This window comes from Petaurus breviceps, unplaced genomic scaffold, assembly GCF_028583685.1.
Source record: "Petaurus breviceps papuanus isolate PSGF00001 unplaced genomic scaffold, PetGlider_PUasm1.0 77, whole genome shotgun sequence".
Taxonomy (NCBI): Eukaryota; Metazoa; Chordata; class Mammalia; order Diprotodontia; family Petauridae; genus Petaurus; species Petaurus breviceps.
The window spans coordinates 6,541,147-6,563,503 of NW_027186492.1; the positions used below are offsets into that span (position 1 = coordinate 6,541,147).

At 39.9% G+C, this 22,357-nt stretch overlaps 1 protein-coding gene across 1 annotated transcript in view; it reads right to left on the reverse strand.

Annotated features, from left to right (window-relative positions):
- TGM7 (transglutaminase 7) overlaps positions 1 to 22,357 on the reverse strand; it is a 56,040-nt gene that overhangs the window by 27,890 nt on the left and 5,793 nt on the right. The window contains exons 2-4 of the mRNA XM_069105696.1: positions 7,378 to 7,554; positions 1,154 to 1,399; positions 253 to 371 (exon numbers count right to left, since the gene is read on the reverse strand). Coding sequence (XP_068961797.1) covers positions 253 to 371; positions 1,154 to 1,399; positions 7,378 to 7,554 — 542 coding nt within the window. The remainder of the gene's footprint in view (positions 1 to 252; positions 372 to 1,153; positions 1,400 to 7,377; positions 7,555 to 22,357) is intronic.

Below are 22,357 nucleotides of genomic sequence, written 5' to 3' on the forward strand. Positions count from 1 at the left end.
TAGATAGATGATAGATAGATAGATAGATGATAGATAGATAGATAGATAGATGATAGATAGATAGATAGATAGATAGATAGATAGATAGATAGATAGATAGATAGATAGATAGATAATCATCCTATATATCCCATGCTTACATTTTTAGACCATGTCATGGTCTATCTGGAAGGCCCTCCTTGTTTGCCAGGAATCTTCAGACCACACCTGGAAAACTCCTGAATTTGAGGTCAGTGCACATTATGATATTACCTGTCCATAGTTCCAAGGCCATGGAGTAATCCAGTTTTCATGCCCTTTAAAAATGAATCCATAGTCCATCATAATATACTCCTGCAACTGTGCTTCACTAGGTAGATAGACTTCATCCTCTGAGAAGTGAAGAGTAGAGAGGGGGGGAAATAGCAAGAATCAGGAAAAGTCTTTCTGTCTGAATTAATCAGTCAATCAACAAGCATTCGTCAAATATTTTGTATGTGCCAGGCACGGTGCCAAGAGCTGGGGATACAAAGAGAGGTAAAAAACAGTCCTTGGCTCAAGGAGTTTACATTTTAACTGTGAGAGCATATACAGAGTACATGGAGTGAGACCTCCAGTAGCTGGTGGGGGGCAAGGGATGAGGGGAAGGAATGGGAAACCAGGAAAGAATCCCAGGAGAACAGTAAGCTGAATATAAGACTTTCAGTGGGGAAAAGCAATGGATTGCTTAAGTTGTGCTGGTATCTGGAATCAGGTGTAAGTAGAAAGGACATGTGTTACCTTAGATGAGTTATTTAACCTTTCTAGTTCTCAGGTTCTTCATCTGTAAAATTGAACTAAATTACCTCGATGATCACTTCCAGCTTTAAATCTATGATCTTATGATACTATTCCTAAAGGCAGTTGGGTATTTTTCTCAGGGGCTTATGATATAAACTTTTCTGGACATTTTTTCTGTATTTGTGTGAAAAAGAACAGCAGGGACCTTCTATCCTTAAATCCTTTGCTGAACAGTCCAGCACCAGGGGAATTGACCCAGCCTATTTGTGGTATCCCCACTGACACAAGACTCTGCTTAGGATAGTAAGAAATCCCCAGGATTTTTCACACTTTCTTGGGTGATACATTCACAGCAGATCTAGTGGTTGTTAGGTTTTGGTAAAGCAAAGCCTACCTGAATTCCAAGGGTTAAAAAGCAGGATGAACTCCCCAAGCTGGTAAGATTCAGCTTGGCCTGATGGGTGAGAGATCACTACCTTCAAAAGATAGCGACCAATGATGGCATTAGCTGGAGAAGACAGGGATACCTGGAGTGAGTTCTCGTATGTACTGAAATCGAAAACACTCCAGTGGTTCCCATCTCTGGCCTTGGTTGGGACAAACCTCACTTTGGTTCCCAGTGACTCTGTGGGCTGTGGACCTACAGTGGAGAAAAGAGGGAAGACAAAGCCTCAGAGTTTGTTAAATACAAAATCCTTCACCTGTAGGTGAGGGTGCTTATTCAATTGTTTTTCAGTCATGTTGGACTCTTCATTGACCCCATTTGGTTGGGTTTTGGTGGGTTGTTTTTTTGTTTTGGTTCTTTTTTAACAGAGATACTAGAATTGTTTGCCATTTCCTTCTCTACCTCATTTTATAAATAAGGAAACTGAGGCAAACAGGGCTAAGTGACTTGCCCAAAGTCACACAGCAAGTGTGTCTGAGTCCAGTAAGTATCTGAGGTCAGATTTGAACTCAGGTCTTCCTGATTCCAATCCCGGTGTTCTATCCACTACACCACCTGATTGTAGGCAGAGCAGATGATCAGCTCCCTGTCTTGGCTCCATAGGTACTGGGAAGACTGCCCTAGTCTGCCCATACCCTCATTAGTTTCCGAATTCCACAATACATTTATTTACCTTCTGACAGAATTATATATTTAGAACTACAAAGGACCCCAGAGATCATCTGTTTCAACTGCCTCTGGCAGCTAGGTGGCACAGTGGATGGAGTACCAGGACTGGAGTCAGGAAAAGCTGAGTTCAAATCTGACCTCAGACTGTGTGACCTTGGGCAAGTCACTTAACCCTGTTTGCCTCAGTTTCCTCAATTGTAAAATGAGCTGGAGAAAGAAATGACAAACCACTCCAGTATCTTTGCCAGGAAAACTCCAAATGGGGTCAGTCACAAAGAGATGAATGTGACTGAAACGACTGAACAGTAAGTCTAACTGCCTCATTCTAAAATGACCAGAGAAGTGATGTGACTTGCTGGAACCACAGCATCTCAGAATTGGAAGGGACCTTACAGGTCCATGTGTGAAGAAGAACCTTCTATAGCAGTCTGGACAAGTGGTCATCTGGCTTCTCATTGAGTACTTCCAGAAGGATCTGCTACATCCAGTCAATAATGGGACTCTTTGTTATTTTAATGTTAAGCTTTGAGTCCCACATGGCTGGAAGCAGGCCTCAACCCTTCAACATGGCTGATTTTGGAACCAGGGAGTGCCACTATGAGTATATTCTATGGGATAGATCCCATAGACTAATTCAATCTCTACTAGAGAAGACAACTTTGACAACCTCCTCTAAACCCAAGGTCAAACAGAGGAGAAAGACAGTATGGTGCAGTGGATAGAGTCCTAGACCCATATCAGGAAATTCTGCTTTTGGTTCCTGTCTCAGACATTTGTTACCTATGTGACCCTAGACAAGTCACATAACCTCATTGGGCCTCAGTTTCCTCATCTCAAGAAGGGGACTGGACTCAGTGACTGTTTGAGGTCCTTTCCAACTCTAGATTTCTGATCCTAACAGACTGGATTTGAACCCAGGTCCTCCAAATTCCAATCTATTTTTTTCTACTATATCTTGTTTTTCCCTTATTGAAATGCAAAGAGCCAACAAGCCAACATTTTAGGTAAAGTGTTGGATTAGTCCCCTTCTTACTAAAGAAAGAAGGATGACACAGAGTCACATAAGCAGAAACAACTGGAATGACTGATGAAGGAATTCCACCAAACCTTGAGTTTCTCCTCATCTAGCCTACACACTTTCATTCATTTGTTCAATTCAACTCTGAATGCAAAAATCACCTAAAAAAAAGGTGGGGGGTGGCAATCTCATATACACAGTACAATAGAAGGGGATTGTATATGAAATAGTGGATTTCTATTATGTACAACTTGCTTTTCTTTTAAATATATCTTATGTATATACTTTTAAAAGTACATGAAAATTCAACATGTAGAAAACTATCTTACTTGCTAGGATTTTTTCTGACCTTCCTTCTGATCTGCCCATTTAAAAAAAAATGCCTCAATGACCCTCTTTTCTTTTTTTTCCTTTTCCTTCCTTTCATTTTCTTTGCTTTCTTTTCTCCTTTGGCTTCATCCTATGTTTCTCTTGACCTTTGTGGTTAATTTCTTTAATAAGACCCTCTACAACCACTATCTCTTCTTTCATTCTTTTTCTTAACTAACCCCTTACAATCTGGCATTCAACTTCATCATTCCACTGAAATTGCTCTGTGCAAAGTTAGCATTGATCCCTTAACTGCCAAATCCAATGGGCTTTCTCAATCCTCACTCCTCTTGACCTTTCTGCAGTCTTTGACATTGTTGATCATTCTCTTCTTCTTGATGCCTTCTTCTCTGTAGGTCTTTGGGCCTCTGCTCTCTCCTGGTTCTTCTCCTAAGCATCTGACCACTTCTCAGTCTCCTTTACTGGCTCCTTACCCAAATCACACCCTTTAACTGTAGTTGTCTCATAGGGCTCTGTCCTGGGCCCTCTTCTCTTCTCTTTCTATTCTACTTCACTTGGTGATTTCATTCTCTCAAATCTACCTGTCTTGACCCAACCTCTCTGTTGACCTCCAATTTTATATTTCCATCTGCCTTTCAGATACTTTAAACTGGATGCCCAGTAGATATCTTTTTTTAAACATATTTCCCACATTATTCATGTTGCAAAAAAGAATTTAGAAACAAAGGGGGAAAACACAAGAAAGAAAAAAAAGAGAGAGATCTGCATTCAGACTCCATAGTCCTTTCTCTGGATGTGGATAGCATTTTCCATCATAAGTCTTTTGGAGGCGTCTTAGATCACTGCATTGCTGAGAAGAGCTAAGTCTATCAAAACTGGTCATCACACAATGTTGCTGTTACTGTGTACGATGTTCTCCTGGTTTGACTTACTTCACTCAGCATCAGTTCACGTAAGCCTTTCCAGGTTTTTCAGAAGTCCACCTGCTCATCATTTCTTATGGAACAATAGTATTCCATTACCTTCATATATCACTTGTTTAGCCATTCTCCAATTGATGGGCATCCCCTCAATTTCCAATTCTTTGCCACCACAAAAAGGGCTGCTATAAATATTGTTGTACATGTGGGTCCTTTAACCTTTTTAATGATCTCTTTGGCTTACAGACGTAGAAGTGGTATTGTTGGGTCAAAGGGTATACACAGTTTTCTAGCCCTTTGGGCATAGTTCCAAATTGCTCTCCACAATGGTTGGATCAGTTCACAACTCCACCAACAGTGCATTAATGTCCCAATTTTCCCACATCTTCTCCAGCATTTATCATTTTCCTGTTTTGTCACATTAGCCAATCTGATAGGTGTGATGGCCCAGTAGACATCTTAAACTCAGCGTGTCCAAAACCGAATTCATTATATTTTCTCCTAAACCCACCCCTCTTTCAAACTTCCCTATTATTGTCCAGGGTACCACCATTTTCCCAGACCCTCAGGCTCTCAACCTAGGTGTCATCTTCAACTGCTCACTATCTCTTACCTCCTATATCCAATTTGTTGCAGCAGCCTGTCGATTTCACTTTTGCAACATCTTTCATATGAGTTCCCATCTCTCCTCCGACAATGTTATCACTCCAATACAGTCCCTCACCACCTCATGCCTGGCTAACTGCAATGGATGGATCTACCTGCCCCAAGTCTCTCCCCACTCCAATCCTTCTTCCATTCAGCCATCAAAGTGTTTTTCCTAAAGCACAGTCCAGCTATACCCCCCCCCACACACACAACCACCATTCAATAAACTCCAGTGGCTCCCTATCATCTACAGGATCAAATACAAAATCCTCTGTTTGGCATTCCAAGCCCTTCATAGCCTAGTCCCCTCCTACCTTTCCAGTCCTTTTATACCTTCCTCCCCGATACATAGGCTTCCATCCAGTGATACTGGCCTCCTGGCTATTCTACAAACAAGATACTCCTCTCTGCTCTGACTATTTTCTTTCTTTTTTTTTAAATTCAATTTTCTTTTGTTTTCAGTTCTAAGTTCTCTCCCTCCTCCTCTCCTCTCCCCACTCATTGAGAAGGCAAGAAAAACTAAACCCATAACAAATATGTATAATCAAGCAAAAGAAATTTTTACAATAGCCATGTTCAAAAAGTAAGCAAGAAAAAAAAAAGAGAAGAAAATATGCTTCAATCTTCACTAAGTCCTTTAGTTCTCTATCTGGACATGGATAGCATGTTTCACCACAAGTTCGGGGCATTTTCTCTGTTGAACCTCATTCCCAGAATGTTCTCCTTCCACAGCTCTGCCTTTTGGCTTCCCCAGCTTCCCTTAAGTCCCAACTAAACTCTCACCTGTAAGGAAGCCTTTCCCACCCCTCTTCACCCTAGTGTCTTCCCTCTGTTAACTGTTTCCTATTTATCCTGAATATAACTTGTTTGTGCACACTTGTTGACCTGTTGTCTCCCCCATTAGATAGTGAGTAGGGACTGTCTCTATCCCCAGTGCTTAGTCCCTGGTACATGGTAGATCCTTAATAAATGCTTACTGACTGTCTACTCTATCTTTGGCCTCCTCTCCCTCCCATTCCTTTCCCTAATTAGAAAAAAAAAAGAAAAACAAAGCACTTGTAACAAATATATGCATGTACATATTGACATGTTATGTAATTGCTGCATAGTATATATATAATTATCTATTCTATATGTAATTATATATTAAATATAATTAGTATACCTTACATTATATATATATATATATAAAATCAAGAAAAACAGATTTCTATATTGGCCAAGTCTGAAAATACATAATTTATGCTTCATCTTGGATCCTTCCTTCCTGCTTTCCTTCCTTTCTTCCTTCTTTCTTTCTTGTTGTTTAAGTCTTCTTGTACAAAATTACTAATATAGAAATGTTTTACATAATTGCACATATATAAACTATATCAGATTGCTAACCATGGCAGGGGTGGAGGGGAGGAATAGAATTTGGAACTCAAAACTTAACAAAAAAACCACAACAAATCAAATGTTTAAAAATTGTTTTAACATATAATTGGGGAAAATATTATTTTTAAAAGTATATAATGCTGATTGTTAATATTTATCAACATATCTCTCAATAGTTCTAGAGTTGAAAGAGACCTCAGAGGTGTTCTAATCTGTACTTTTTTTTTTTTTGCCTTTTGGAGGGCATTTGGAGTTAAGTAACTTGCCCAAGGTTACACAGCTAGTTTTTGTGTGTGTGTGTTAAGTGTCTGAGGCCGGAACCGAACTTGGGTTCTGGAGTCAGAACTGGAGTCAGGCCGGAGCTTTACTCACTGGGCCGCCTAGCCGCCCCTTAATCTGTACTTTCAATCCTCTTCCCCTTCCCCCTTCTGCAGAAGTTTCTCCACACTGTCATCCCCCTCTTTCTCACTAATAGTCACTCTCTCCCTATCTGCTGGTTTCTTCTCTGCTGCCTACAAACATTCCAAAGTCTCCCCAATACTTTCAATACTTGCTCTCACTAGATCCTTCTACCACCCCCAGGAGCTATTATCCTATACCTCTCCTCCTTTTCTTAGTCAAACTCTGAAAAAGCTGTTTATGTTTATTGACTCCATCTCTTCTCACTCCCTTATAACTGTCCCCCCCAACCCCGACAATTGGAGGCCCAGGCCCCAAAGAAAGAGAGGGAAGAAGTATTTATTAAATGCCTATCATGCGCCAAGCACTTTAACAAACATTATTTCATTTTTTTTTAAAGCAATCGGGGTTAAGTAACTTGCTCAAGGTTATACGGCCAGGTGTTTCTGGGTGGCTGCTAAGTGTCTGAGCCCGGATTCGATCCACAAGTCATCCCGACACTGGAGCCGGTGCTCTTACTCGCTGTGCTACCTGGCCACTCCCCAAATATTATTTCATTTGTTCCTTACAACAACCCTGTGAGGTAGGTGCTATTATTATCCCCATTTTACAGTTGGGGAAACTGAGGCAGGCAGCGATTAAAGTGACATTCTCAAGATTATACAGTTAGTAAATTACTTGTCTGAGGGTGGATTTGAACTCAGGTCTTCCTGACTCTAGTCCCAGGGCTCTCTGGAACTGTTCCATGGCACTCCATAGGTACAACGGTGAGACCCTACTGCAGACTGTAGGAAGGGGAGGCAGGGAATTACCTGTCTCAGCAGTAAAGACGATCTTGTCAGTGCCTTCATGGAAGGGCCTGTCAAAGTTCAGGGTGATGACAAAAGCCTGAGCCCTTCGAACAAACAGTCTCTCGGACCCAATCTCAGAAGTGTGGTGCTCTTTGTTGTTTTTTGGGCTCTGCAGGTTGAAGGATCTCAATCCTAAGACTGAAAATGGGGGAAGACAATTAAAAATAATAATAAAAATGGCTAATACATATGTAGCACTTCACAGAGCAAGCACTTCCACATATATATTGTGAATTCAGATCTAAAGCACAAGGTCTAATGATGTCTTTTCTCTGTTCAAAACCATTTGGTGGCTCCTTATTGCCTCTTCCCCATTTAAAACTCCAGTTTGTTTTCCAGGCTTATTTCATATTAGTTACCCTACTTTTTTACTTATTTGGGGGGATGGGAACAAGGCAATCAGGGTTGAGTGACTTGTCCAGGATCACACAGCTAGTGTCAAGTGTCTGAGACCAGATTTGAACTCAGGTCCTCCTAACTCCAGGGCCAGTGCTCTATCCACTGCACCACCTAGCTGCCCCTAATTACTCTGCTTTTCAAACCAAACTACTAGCGGTTCCCCAAACTCTACTGCTGTGCCTTCACACAAGCTGTTGCCCGTGACTAGAACTCCCCCTCACCTCCACTTTGGCTCCCTTCTAGGCTCAACTCAGATGCCATGCTCCTATGAGTCTTTCCCTGAATTCATCAATTAGTGGTACACTTTCTCCCTCAGTCAATCAACAAGCATTTCTCAGGCACCAGCTATATGTCATGCACTTCGCAATTCACCTCCCTAAAAGTAGGGATTGTTTTTCATTTTTGTCCTTATACCTCTCAGTGCCTAGCCTAATACCTTCCATATAGTAGGTGTTCAATAATTTTTTGGCATATTATATTGAATTTCATTTAGATCTTTTAAAAAGAGTTTAATGCATAGTCTTCGTTTTGTATACTACTTCCCTGAAGAACCCTCCCTTGTAACAAAGAAAAGCACCCAAGTAAAACTGATCAACAGCATGACCATATTTAATGGCATATGCAATGCTAACATTCCTACCAAGAAAAGGAATGACATTTTATCTTTTCTCTGGGATCAGGATTGATCATTGCATTTAACTTGTGGTCAGCCACCATTTCGTGTTTTTCTTATTTACATTATTATAACCACTATGCATGTTGTTCTTCTGATTCTGCTTTCTTCACTTTGCATCAGTTTATATGAGTCTTCCCATGATTCTTTGAATTCCTCCTATTTGTTGTTTTGAGAACACTGCAGAGTCTCCTAAATGACATTTACAATCACTCAGAAAAGTTCGGCCTAATAACACTCCCAGGAAGGACCTCTTGTTCAGACTATGATACTGAATTGAATAGGCTTCTCATTGATCTGGTCCATCAGAACCTGTCATACATAGTTAGTTGGGTACAGAACTGAACAGGAAAAAGAGAATGGGCTTGATTGTCTTCGGGTAACTGTATGGTTTTTCAATGACCTTAAGCTTCTCTCTGAAACAAACCTGTATCTTTCTAACACCAATATTTTTCAAGTGATTCTCCATGGCTGCAAATCACAGAATGCTGCAATATCTAAAGAATGGTAATTGTTAATTCCACCTCCACAAAATCTCTTGAACACCCTATCCTCTCTACTAACAAAGCCATCATCATAGTTCAGGCCCATATCATCACCTGTTATGGAGACTATTAAAAGAATCTCCCATTTATCTCCCTGCCTCAACTCTTTGCTGTCTTAAATGTATCCTACATTGCAACTGCCAAATTGATATTCCTAAGCTGTAGGTCTGAAACAGGAGAACATTGCACACAGAACAGCAATATTCTAATGATGCTCGACTGTGAAAGACAGCTCCTCTGATCATTATAATGATCCAAGACAGTTCCGAAGGATTCATAGTAAAAAAAAATGTTATCTGCCTTCAGAGAGAGAACTTATGCAGATTGAACAGAGTACAGACTGGAAAAAGTTCTTTTTTCACTTTATTTTTCTTGTTTTTTTTGCAACATAGCTAACAGAAATGTGTTTTGCCTGACTTCACAAGCACAATAGGCATCATGTTGCCTGCCTTCTCAATGGGCAGAGGAGGGGCTGGAGAAAGGGAAAGAATTTAGAATTCAAAATTTAAAACATTAAAAATAAATAAATAATATAAAATGATTTTTAAAGGAAACAGAGAGGAAAAGATAAAATGCAAGCCCGAACATGTCATTCCCTACTCAAAAAGTTTCAGTGGTTCCTTATTGCCTCTAGGATAAAACACAAACTCTTCTGTCTGGTGAAAATTGACAAAATCAAATTGATTCTATTCTGTAATTGATTTTATTTTCTACCATTACCAACATTTTGTGTAATGCCTGAATCATGTTTTATTTGTCTCTGAGTTAAGTTTGGAAGTTCAGTTTTCCTGCTAATCACTGTTTTATTCTTGTGTCAAGGAAACCTGTAATCCATAAAGGATGCAGGTAGATGCTAGCAAGTCTGGTCTGTTATTTCTGCAAAACTAGCTTTGCAGGAGGACATAGCAACAAGATGGAAGGAGGAGATGTTGCTAGCTTTGCATTCCAAATTTCCAGCCAATCATATTATCCCCCACATCTATGATGCTACAAATTTTTTAGCCAATCATATTGTCTTCCCCATCTATGATGCTTCAGACTCTATAACCAATCATATTGTTTTCCCAACTATGATGCTATCTTCTCAGTTGTTTTTTTATTTTTTGGTGAGGGGGAATACTCCTTTTAACCATAAAAAACTATCTGTAGGCTCTCATTTAGGGTCTTTTTGGCTTACTGAGAAGCTAAAGATCCCTTTTAATGGTAACTGCTAGCCTTACCAATAAATTGAATGTGCTCAGAGCTTTGTGACTCAGTTTACCTTAATTTCTATCAAGATGCTGATATTCACAAGTTCACAATCTGGCTCCAATCTGTCTTTGAAATATTTCCTAACACCAAGTTATGGTCCAACAAAAGGTTGTCAAACTGCCTGTATTGCTATTTTCAACACTCCTGCCCTAACCAGATTAAGATATAATTGGGAAACATTTAACAAAACAAATAAAAATAGATAGTTAATGTGTGGTTTTCTACGCCAATATGTGGTCTGTAGGGATCCTTATATGTTATTTAGTGGTCTAGCATTCTATTTGAGTTTGATACCACTCGTCCACAAAACACCTATTGAATGTCTCCCTTACATAACATTCCATCTCTCACCTCTATGATTTTGCATAGGCTGCTTCCTCATACCTGGTAGGCTTTCCTTCCCAACTTCCCCCTTGTAATACTTCCAACTTCCCTCAAGCACTGCTCAGATGGCACCTCTAATAGGACACCTTTCCTGATTCCTGCAATTGTTCATGTTGTCCCACACACACCCCTAGAAATTAAATATTTACTTTGTATTTATTATGCACTTATCTGTGTATAGGCTGTTTCTTCCCAATAGAATGTAAGCTCCTTGAGGGCAAAATCCCCAGTACCTGGCACATAGTAGATGCTCAGTAAACACTTATTGAAATGAGTTGGATTAGGTCCCCTAAAGAGTAATTGAATTGCCAATTAATTTATGAAATTATTAATTGAGATTTTGAGACCCAGAAAAAAAAAGGGAAACCTCTCCTGGAGGAACTCAAGGTTCAGATAGGGCAGATACCTTTGCTTTCTGCCCAGAAATTCATTGCACCTAGCTTGTAAATAGCTTACATTCTCAGTCCTGGTGTTCCCAGTTTATGACTAAAGGGATGGGACCTCAAGGGGGTCCCTCTGGGCTGAACGGGAGGCAGGCACACCTAGTTTTCTGGATACTAGATGGGAAAGATTATGATGGCAGTAAGAAGGCAGTAATGTTTCAATCATAGTTTAGTTAAGGCACAAGGATTACAGAAGCAAATGGCCTAAGGAAGTAGTAGGCAGTGTTCTGCTGGTCTTACTGTACATGTCTGGAGTTTATCTGAGGCTCATGGACCACGGGCAGTTAGCAGGACTGAGGAATCCTTAAAGTAAGACCTTGCTGGTTTCGCCTAATTTAGCACGTAGTTTCAGGATGTGACCTTAGCTAATTTATGAGACAGTTTCCATTGTCTCCTATGCTCCCCTAATTTATGGGAATAATTTTTTATTGCAAAACTGTTACACTCCCTTAATTTATGGAAGAAACTGTAAGTGATTTATAGGTTCCTGTTTGCAATCTTACTTCCAACTATTGTTACTTTATACTATCTACATCTAAACTTACTTATTGTACTAAAGAGAAAGGGAGGTGGTCAAGGGAATGAGGACAAGATACAATATTAACACAGCAATGGTGGGATTTTGGGTGGACTAGATAAAAAGTTTTCAAGATATTACCAGTAACAGGTATCAGGAAACAGATGTGGGATGGAAAAGGAGGCAGACTGTGGTGAGAATGAGGAGCAAAAGAAGGGCAGCCTGACTGTTGCAATGGTCCCTGTATTATTATCATCTAAAGAGAGGATGAACAAGACCACCACACACTTCTGACATTGAACTGACCATTATGGACGACTGATGGGAAGACATCAACAAAAGTCACAGAGAGAATGCAAAGACTGAGATGGATTAAAGTCTTCACCACTGGAGGGAGTACCTACATTGATGAGTTCCCAAATCCACTGATAACACAGAAGAACTCTATTTGCATCCATATTTATTGACGGCATTGGTCTATGGTTTTCTTTCTCAGCTTTGTCTTTGTTTGATGTCATGATCCAAATCTTACTGTTGTTCATTTGTTTCAGTTGTGTCTGACTCTTAGTGACCCCATTTGGGGTTTTCTTGGCAAAGGTTTGCCATTTCCTTCTCCAGTTCATTTTCCAGATGAGGAAACCGAGGCAAACAGAGTTAAGTGACTTGCCCAGGGTCACAGTGTCTGAGGTCGAATTTGAATTCAGGTCTTCCTGATTCCTGGCTTGGTGCTCTATCCACCGTGCCAACTAGCTGTCCCCAAATATTATTAGCCTCATAGAAAGAAATAGATGGCTTACTATCCTTCTCCATGTTTTGAGTCTATAAAAGCACATCAGATACTTGTTAACCAATGAACATGCATTTATTAAGCATTTATTATGTTCCCGGCACTGTGCTGAACACATATTTTAAAAGTGACACTGACCTCTTTGCTGTTCCTCTAAGAAGACACCATATCTCAACTCCAGGCATTTTCATTACTGTCTTCCGTGTCTGAAACTCCCTCCCTCCTCTTCTCCATCGCCTGCCTTTTCTGGGTTCCTTCAAGTCTCAACTAAAATCCCATCTACCATAAGAAGCCTTTCCTAAGCCCCCATAATGCTAGTAGTGTCTTCTCTTTGTTGATTGTCTCCAATCAATCCCTTATGTATCTTGTTTGTACATGGATGTTTGCAAATCGTCTCTCTTATTAGACTGTGGTCTCTTGAAGAAAAGGGACTATTTTTTTGGAGTGCTTAGCAGAGTGCCCAGCACATAGTAGGTGCTTAATACAAATGCTTATTGATGGCTGACTGACTAAAAGTTTGCTGGATTTCACTCATGAACACATTTGGGTCTGGAGAGCTCTTTGCAGAGCAGTTCTTTAAATCCTACCTGATTTTTTCTGCTGAGATTAATTTATTTAGGTCATCCAATTTTTGCTTTCTTAATTTTGATTTTCTGCAGGTAATCCTCCATTTCTTTTAGATTCTCAAATTCATTAGCATGAAGTTTTCTTATTAATTTCTAATAATTTTTTTTATTTCTTTTGACCTTTTTGGGAACTCTTTTTCTCTCTAATTTTGGTGATCTTGGTTTACACTCTTCTATTTTAAACTAGATTTACTAGTTACTGGGCAATTTAGTTAAGTCTTTTTAAAGGTATCTCAAATTTATTTATTATGTCAATTTTTTCTTATTTTTAATTATTGATCTTCAATTGTGTAAAACTTGATCAATCTGATTAATACAATGATCCAAGACAATTTCAAAGCATGAAAAATGCTATCCACATCCAGGGAAGGAACTGATGAAGTTTGTATAGATTGAAGCATAATTTTTTTCACTTTATTATCTTGCTTTACTTTTTGCAATATGGCTAATGTGGAAATATGTCTTGTATGATTAATATCACATTGCCTACTTTTTCAATGCTTGGGGAAGGGAGAGGAGGGAGAGAATTTGGAACTCAAAAAATTTGTTTAAATTAATGTTAAAAATAAATAATAGGAGGGGGTGGCTAGGTGGTGCAGTGAGTAAAAGCGCTGGCCCTGGAGTCAGGAGGACCTGAGTTCGGTTCCAGCCTCAGACACTTAACACCCACACAATAAAAACTAGCCATGTAACCTTGGGCAAGTTACTTAACCCCAATTGTCCTCCAAAGGACAAAAAAATAAAAATAAAAATAAAAAAATAAATAATAGGGGCGGCTAGGTGGTGCAGTGAATAGAGTATCAGCCCTGAGTCAGGAGGACCTGAAGTCAAATCCAGCCTCAGATACTTAACACAAAACTAGCCATGTGACCTTGGGCAAGTCACTTAACCCCAATTACCCTGCCCTCCCCCTCCAAAAAAGCAAATAAATAAATTTTAAAATAATTGTTTATCTTACAATTGTTTAATTTTATGTTCTTACTTTTAACTTATTGATCTCTGTCCTAATGACTACTTTTTATTTTCTGTTTGTGTGGATTTAATGGTTCATACCTTTTTTTTTTAGTTATTTTTCTCTCTTACTGAAGTAGGCATTCAACACTATACATTTTTCTTTGGCCACATCTCAAAGGTTTTTATGTGTAGTTGCTGTATTGCCATGATTTTTGTTCTGCTATTCTTTTTATAATTTCTTCTTTTGCCCAATCATTCATTTCCTGGTTTCCATGTAGACTGGCACCTTTTAGTCATTGTACCAATATTTGTGGCAAATTTTCACAGAGTCAGAGGATTTAGGGTTAGAACCAAGGAACTTAGAGGCCATCTTGTGCAAAAGTCTCATTTCAGGGAACTAAGGGTCAGGGAAATTATAATGGCTTGTCCTAAGTCACATGGGTAGTAAGTAGAGGAGCCAGGATTTTAACCCAGTTATTCTAACTCCAAATTCAGTCTTCTAGCTGCCTGTTGTCTCTTGTTATTGTGCTATGGTCTGGAAATCCCTCCTTTTCAATAATTCTCTAGAGTATGGTCCTGTAGTAATGGTCCATGACCATTTTTTAAAATGTGAGTTTCAGGTGTGCTAGAATTCAATTCAATAAATATTCATTGAGCACCAATATTAGATGCTGGGGACAAAAGACAAAAGGAAAATAATCCCTCTGCTCAAAAGCTTATCTTCTACTAGAAACGAATACAGGTACAACAACAAAATCAATCATCAGAGTCGAATTGAAAAGTCATAATGACAGGTGTGGCCTCAAATAAAGGGAAAGGAAAGAGAAAGGGAATAATTATGCACCTGCTATGCACCAAACATTGTGCTAGGTGCTTTATGAATATTAGGACACTGGGTGTGGAACATAGCGTATAACATCCAACTTTTTCTACATATTGGTTATTTTTGATTAAATATTTTTTTATCTTTTTTTTTTTGGAGGGAGGAAGGCAGGGCAATTGGGTTAAGTGACTTGCTCAGGGTCACACAGCTAGTAAGTGTGTCAAGTGTCTGAGGCCAAATTTGAACTCAGGTCCTCCTGACTCCTGAGCTGGTGCTGTATTCACTGTGCCACCTAGCTGCCCCCTGATTAATTTTTTTTTAATTCTATTTGATAAAGAATAGCTCTCTGGGATGGCGGAAAGAAGAAGGTTATATTGGGAAATGTAGGTGATATAAAAATAAAAGATGTCAATAAAATGAATTTTTTAAAATTATATACCCCCAATGTTTTAATTTCCTTAGCACGCTCTCTCTTCAGATCCAATGCCTTTTTTTTTTAGTTCTTATCTTCCTTGACCCCCTCTCAGCATTCAATACTATTTGACTACCCTCCCCTCTACCCTACACTGGATAATTTCTCCTTCAAAAAATAATCGTGGTCTTCTATCCAGCTCCAAAGGAGAAAATGAGGCTAGTGACTTTGCACAACCCTGCCTCACTTAAATCCAATTCAATTACAAGTCATGGCATCACCTCCCTGATGTCATGATCCTCTTTGAGAATGAAAGACAACAACTCTCCTATCTCTCCTTCTGTCTCTTTGGTTAGCCCTTCTCTAGGACCTCCTCCTCTTCCTCATCCTTTAAGGTAATTCTTTCTTGATCTTCACCTTCTTCTCTTTTCTCTTTGCCCTCTTTTCTTCCCTTCCTTCTTTTTCATGCCTATGGTTTCAAATACTGGTTTTATGCAGTTGACTCCTGTATCTATATTTCTAGTCCTTCCAAGTTCTATCTCTGACTGCTTACAGGAGATATACAGCTAGATGTCCCACCATCACTTCATATTCAAGAGGACCCAAAATGAGCTCATTATATTTTTCTCTATGTTCTCTCTCCTTCTAAATACAAAGATCTAGTCCTGGGTCTTCCCATCCCCTTCACCTTAGGTAGAAGGTCCTATGCCCTAACAAGAGGGCAAGATCTGGACAATGCACTAGCCCAACATCCTTTTAGTTGAACTTTTAGTTCATCTTCTCATGGGGGAAGGACTTTCCCTACAGAAACTTCATTCATTTCAGTCATGTCTGAATCTCTATGACCCCATTTGGGGTTTTCTTGGCAAAGATACTGGAGTGTTTTGCCATTTCCTTCTCCAGCTCATTTTATAGATGAGGAAACTGAGGCAAACAGGGTTAAGTGACTCCCAGAGTCACACAGCTAGTGTCTGAGGCCAGATTTGAATGCAGGAAGATGAGTCATCTATTGACAAAGCAGATAGAATGCTGAGCCTGTAGTCAGGAAGATTCATCTTCCTGAGTTCAAATCTGAACTCAGACACATACCAGCTGTTTGACCCTGGGCAAGTCACTTAACCCTGTTTGACTCATTTTCCACATCTGTAAAATGAGCTGGAGAAGGAAATGGGAAACCACTCCAGTATCTACAGAAAAGGATACATTCAGTTGGCATTTGGCAATCCCTCCTTCTCGCTTCCAGGAAGAATCGTATCCATGCAGCATTCTTCCCCTCCACGCTTGAGAGAGCAGAATGAAAGGGTAGATTGAGCTCTTTCTCTTGAACAGATTTGAGCTGTATTTTTTAGTTCCACTTAAGGTAATTACCCATTAGGCTCACTGAAGTGCCTTTCATATTAAGTAGACAGAGTATTTAAGGAAGAGAAAGGGTGGAGCTTCGAGAAGAGAAAAGAAAGCCAAGAGGATACTAAAAAGGGAGAACAAAGTAGGAAGTCATGCAAGACCAATCAGTGGAAATGTGCAGACAGCCAGGGGCCATCCTCAACAGGGAATGATACACCCGAAACTGAGTGGAGTAACATAGTAAGAAAAGCAATAATCCCAGACCAGAGATGCCTACTGATCCCTGAGAAGCATGAGAGTAAAGGGAGCAAATGGGCAGAGGTTATATAATACTAAATCAGTATTTCCCTCTTGATGTCAGAGAAGTGAGGAACTTCCGAGGCAGATTTGCACTTTCTTTGTAATTTATAGTCTCTGGGAGCTAACATTAAAAGATTAAGTGATTTGCCCAGGATCACACAGCCAGTATGTGTCAGTGGCTGTGTGAATGAAAATGTGTGCAATTCATCATCATCATCATCATCTCCATTTCCATAAAGGCTATATTAATCATTTGCCTGTACATGGTGAGATACAAGGGGTGGGTAACCTGTGGTCCCGAAGCCACATGTGGCCCTGTAAAGTCCTCAAGTTCGGCCCTTTGACTGAATCCGGTTCACAGAACAAATCCCCTTAATAAAAGAATTTATTCTGTTAAACCAGGGCTCAGTCAAAAGGCCGTACCCCAGGACCTAGAAGGCCACATGTGACCTCAAGGCTGCAGGTTACCCACTCCTGCAGGCACTCTATAAGGTACCAGGCTTTTTCAGAGCTGTTCTCTGGGAGCCTAAGATCAAAGACAGCCTAACCTTTGGGAATGCTCTTTCACTTGCCATTTCTAGATCAAATAAAGAATAATTTAGGAAATGTGGCATTCATCATGATGTCTGCTGTAGTTGAATAGAATAATTGACTGCTAAGTGCAGCTAGAGATGTAAATCCCCAAAAGGTATCATACTACTTTTAAGAAGCTTTTGGTCTAATTGGTGGTGGTGGTGGTGACGGGGAAGATAAGTCATTTGAGAAAATTAATGGACAAAATCTTATCTAGCCATCAATTAAATATCCTCTTCTGGAACTACATCCCCCAGAAGGTTATAAATTAGGACTTTTTCCACACTTTAAAAAAATCAGACATAAATAAACATTAAATAAAATGGAATTTTCATGTACATAAAATAACAGAAAAAGAGGATCACATATGAGATTGTATAGCTTTCTTAGTAAATATGTAATATATTCAGCATGTAACCTTCAAGTTGTCCTATTTGCCATTATTTTTGGAATTCATCATATTCTTTCCTGGGCATTTTAAAATACATACATATATATATATATAGGACCACAGCCTATACTCACATGGACTGTCATAAAGGACAGACTGAAACATGAATAAACATTGGAGAAATGTGCAAATTAAATAGGCCATTAATATCACAAGTAATCAAAGAAACAAGTACTTAGCTTGGAGAAGCCAATTTGAGAGATGGAGGTGGCAGGAAGACATAGGAGTCACTTGTCTGAACAGGTAAAGTCAGCATCTAATTATTTGCTACCCTGTGCAAACAGTGACATCGCTGTTCCTGTTTGTTAATCAGGCTAATTGGGGTGGGGGTGGAGCCATGGGAAGCAGAGGGAGTCCAGATGAGGATTAGCAGTGTGGGGAACATTGGTCAGACCTGGGAGGCAATGGGTGGTGGGTGACACCTGGTAGGAGTACAAGAAGGGCAGGAGCTAGAGGCAGGTCTTTCCTCTTGGTCTAGAGGATGAGCAGTGAGATAATTCCAGACATAGAGGATAGCCAGTGATGGAGTGCTATGTACAAGGAACAAGAAGGTCAGTGTCACTGAACCGAACAGTACCTGGAGGAGAGTAAGGTAGAAGACTGGAAAGATAGGAAGGGGCCAGTTTGTGAAGGGCTTTGTATGCCAAGGGACAGCTAGGTGGTGCAATGGATAGAATACCAGACCTGGAGTCAAGAAGACCTGAGTTCAAATAGATACTTAATAGCTGTGTGACCCTGGGCAGGTCACTTAACCTTGTTTGCCTTAGTTTCTCATCTGTAAAACAAGCTGGAGAAGGAAATGGAACCCACTCCAGTATCTTTGCTAAGAAAACTCCAAAATCAAAGCACGAAGAGTTGGACACAACTGAAATAACTGAACAACAGCAATGCACTTATTCAGCAAGCAACATTTATCAATCATTGTCAATGATGCAAAAATGAAAATGACATAGTACCTGCCCCCAAGAAACTTACATTCCGCTGTTGGCATAGGCACAGACCAAGGTACAGAATAATTAGGGGAATAAAAGATCTAGACAAAGTATTCAAAATATTTGAGGAGGAAGAAAATACTTTCAGCTAGAGTGATTAGGGAAGGTTGTACAGGAGCAGAGATATAAAGAGGAGGTGGAAGAAAGTTGTTGTTATTCAGCCTTATCTAATTCTTTATGACCCCATTTGGAGGTTTTCTTTGCAAAGATACTGTAGTGGTTTGTCATTTCCTTCTCTAGCTCATTTTACAGATGAGGAAACTGAGGCAAACAGGGTTACGTGACTTGCCCAGGGATACAGAGCTAGTAAGTGTCTGAGGCCAGATTTGAACTCAGCAAGTTGAGTCTTTCTGATGCCAAGCCCTTCGCTCTATCCACTATGGTGCCACCCTACCTGTCCCAGCTAGGAAAAAAGTTAAGAAATTTGAAATGCAGAGGTGAAGAGGGAGTAAACTGTAAGTTTCATGAATGCAGAATTGTTTCCATTTTGTCTTTGCCTTCCTAGCACTTGGCACAGTGCCTGGCACATGGTAAGTGATTAATAAATGCTTGTTGATTGATCAAGCAGATTCCAGACATTGGGGATAGATTTTACTATCCTCATTGATCTACTCATTATTTTCTCAGAACCTAAACCTGCCTACCCTTCTCTCACTCCATTTACCCAACCTATTTATATTTTTTTCAGTCAGCCTCCTTCTTTCTCACTTTTTCTCATTCATTCACCCCTTTTTGTTTTCTCTTTTTTATTGTACACTGTCCCTCTTAAAATAAATTTTTATTAGTACTTTTGTTTTTTATATTGCCTAGATTTCCCTCTAGATCCTTCCCTCTCTCTTCTCTCAGAGAGCCATCCCTTACAATTTTCAGAAAAATATCAGCAAAGTCAATCAACACATCAAAAACATCTAATGCTGCCTCTCATGTTCCCGCTGACCTTTACTAGGTCCTTCTTCCAAATTTTATTCTAGTTTTAGTCATCATTCTAGTAAATGCTTATTGATCGATCAATAGCTCTCCTGGATTTCTTCCTTTCTCTTTTTATTTCTACTCCTTGTTGCACCTCACACAGTTGGAGGACTTTCCATTTTTTCTCCTTCCTTTTTAATCTCGTTGCTTCAAAAATGTGGATTTGTGAGGGCTGATTTATAAGAATTGTATATGTGCATCATATGCATAAATTTGCATATTTCAGTGGGTGTACCTAAGGATGTTTGTGTCTGAGCATTTAGGTATACAGCATGATGACTTCGCACTTCCTGTAGCATAAAGTCCAAAGTCCTTGGCCTAGCATTCAAAGTTTTTCACAATTTGATCCCAGCCCACCTTTCTAACCTTTATCTTCTGCTTGATCTGTTTGCCTATTGTTTCCCAAATACAGCATGCTACCTCTGTGCTCTAGTTCATTCCCTCCTACCTCCCTCCACATTTCCAAATCCTGCCCATTTCTCAAATCCCAATTCAATTTCAAAATTGTCATGCTAGCTTTGAATTCAAAGGCCTTATTGTCTATACTACGTATCTGGCAGCTCAGTGGTGTAGTGGAGAGAGCACTAGGCTTGGAGACAAGAAAACTCATCTTCCTTAGTTCAAATTTGGCCTCAGACACTTACTAGCTACGTGACTCTGGGCAAGTCATTTAACCCTGTTTGCCTCAGTTTCTTCATCTGTAAAATGAGCTAGAGAAGGAAATGGCAAAACATGACAGTATCTTTGCCAAGAAAACCCTAAATGGGGTCATGAAGAGTCAGACACGACTGAAAAGTGACTGAAAGACAACACATATTTGGCACTTGTGATGTTAAAACAAAACAAAAACTTCTGTGGTTTTCTAGGCCTCTCCTTCGCTTCAAAAGGCTGTCTCTACTCTAGACATGCCCTTTCTTCTTCCTGGTACCCCTGCTTTACCTCTTTTCTGGAGCCCCATCTCTGGAACTTTCTTTTTATTTTTTTGCTTTTTGGAGGGCAATTGGGGTCTGAACTTTCTAATGTAGAAACAACCAGCTTCTTAGCTAACTGGTGACATCTTGCCTGTGATGTCAAAGGTGGGAAACCCTGTCCATTCCATACTTTTGACCCTCTCTGTATTAGAGAATAGCTTTGCTACGAGGATTAGAACCCAGGCATGTCCAAACTGAACTGGGAGGAGTGGTATTCAAATAACCTCCTTTGTTGTCAAAGAGGACCACGACATCAGGAAGATGTTGCCATGACTTGCAAGTGAATTGGATTTGAGTGAGGGAGAGCTATGCAAGGTCACCAGCCTTACTTTCTCATCCAGAGACATCTGGGTTCAGCACAGGCAGATATAGATGGGGCAACTGGAGATGGCCCCAGGTGCGGGAGTAGACCCTTGGCCTTTGGGTCTTTCCGAGTTCTCCCTTTGACTGAGACACTGAATCCAAAGAGAATGTCATATTGGGTCATTTCTACTTTTTCTCCTCTTTCCTTGGTTTAAAGATTATCTCACCCAGGCCTGGATGACCTCTGCCTGCTAAGTCACAGATATATCTTATCCCTATGGAAGTTCAGTTGTATCCTTAGCTCTCCTGTGATTATGATCCAAACACATGTGTGCACAGATTGTGGCCCTTATGTGCCAGCATACCTCTTGGTGCTTCCACCAAGGAATCTAGGTCCCCTCTCCCTCTTCTGGCCCTCCTCAACATGAGTATCTTAAGTCAAGCACCTTTCTCTTAGGTGTTAAAAATGTTCCAAATTGTTTTTAACATCATTGGCTGGTTTGCTCTATGTATGGAAATCTCTAAGTTCCCCAAAGTAGCTATAATAGTCATGTTTGCTGTTTTTAATTTTGCAACATTCAGTTTCAGTAGTTTTATGGCTGTTACCTTTTCCATTTACATTGTTGTTGCTATTGTCAATATTATTTTGCTGAATCTTTTTACTTCTATTTGCATCTATTCATGTCTTCAATGTTTCTGTGTATTCATTAGAATTAAATTTGTTTTTGCTTTTTGGAGGACAATTGGGGTTAAGTGACTTGCCCAAGGTCACAAGGCTAGTAAGTGTTAAGTGTGAGAAGTTAGATTTGAACTCAGGTCCTCCTGACTCCAGGGCTGGTGGTGCTCTATTAGCTGTGCCACCTAGTTGCCCCCTAGAATTATTTTTTATAACATAGTAATATTCCATTGGGCAGCTAGGTGGCCCAGTGGATAGATTCAGGAAGACTTCCTGAGTTCAAATCTGGACTCAGACATTTAGTAGCTGTGTGACCTAAGGCAAGTCACTGAACTGGGTTTTCCTCAGATCTGTAAAATGAGCAGGAGAAGGAGATGGAAAACCACTCCAGTATCTCTGCCGAGAAAACTCCAAATAGGGTCACAAAGAGTTAGATATGACTGAAAAACAACCAAACAATGACAATATCCAATTGCATTTATGTATCACAGTTTGGCAGCTAGATGGCATAGTGGATAGGACTTGAGTTCAAATTTGGCCTCAGACAC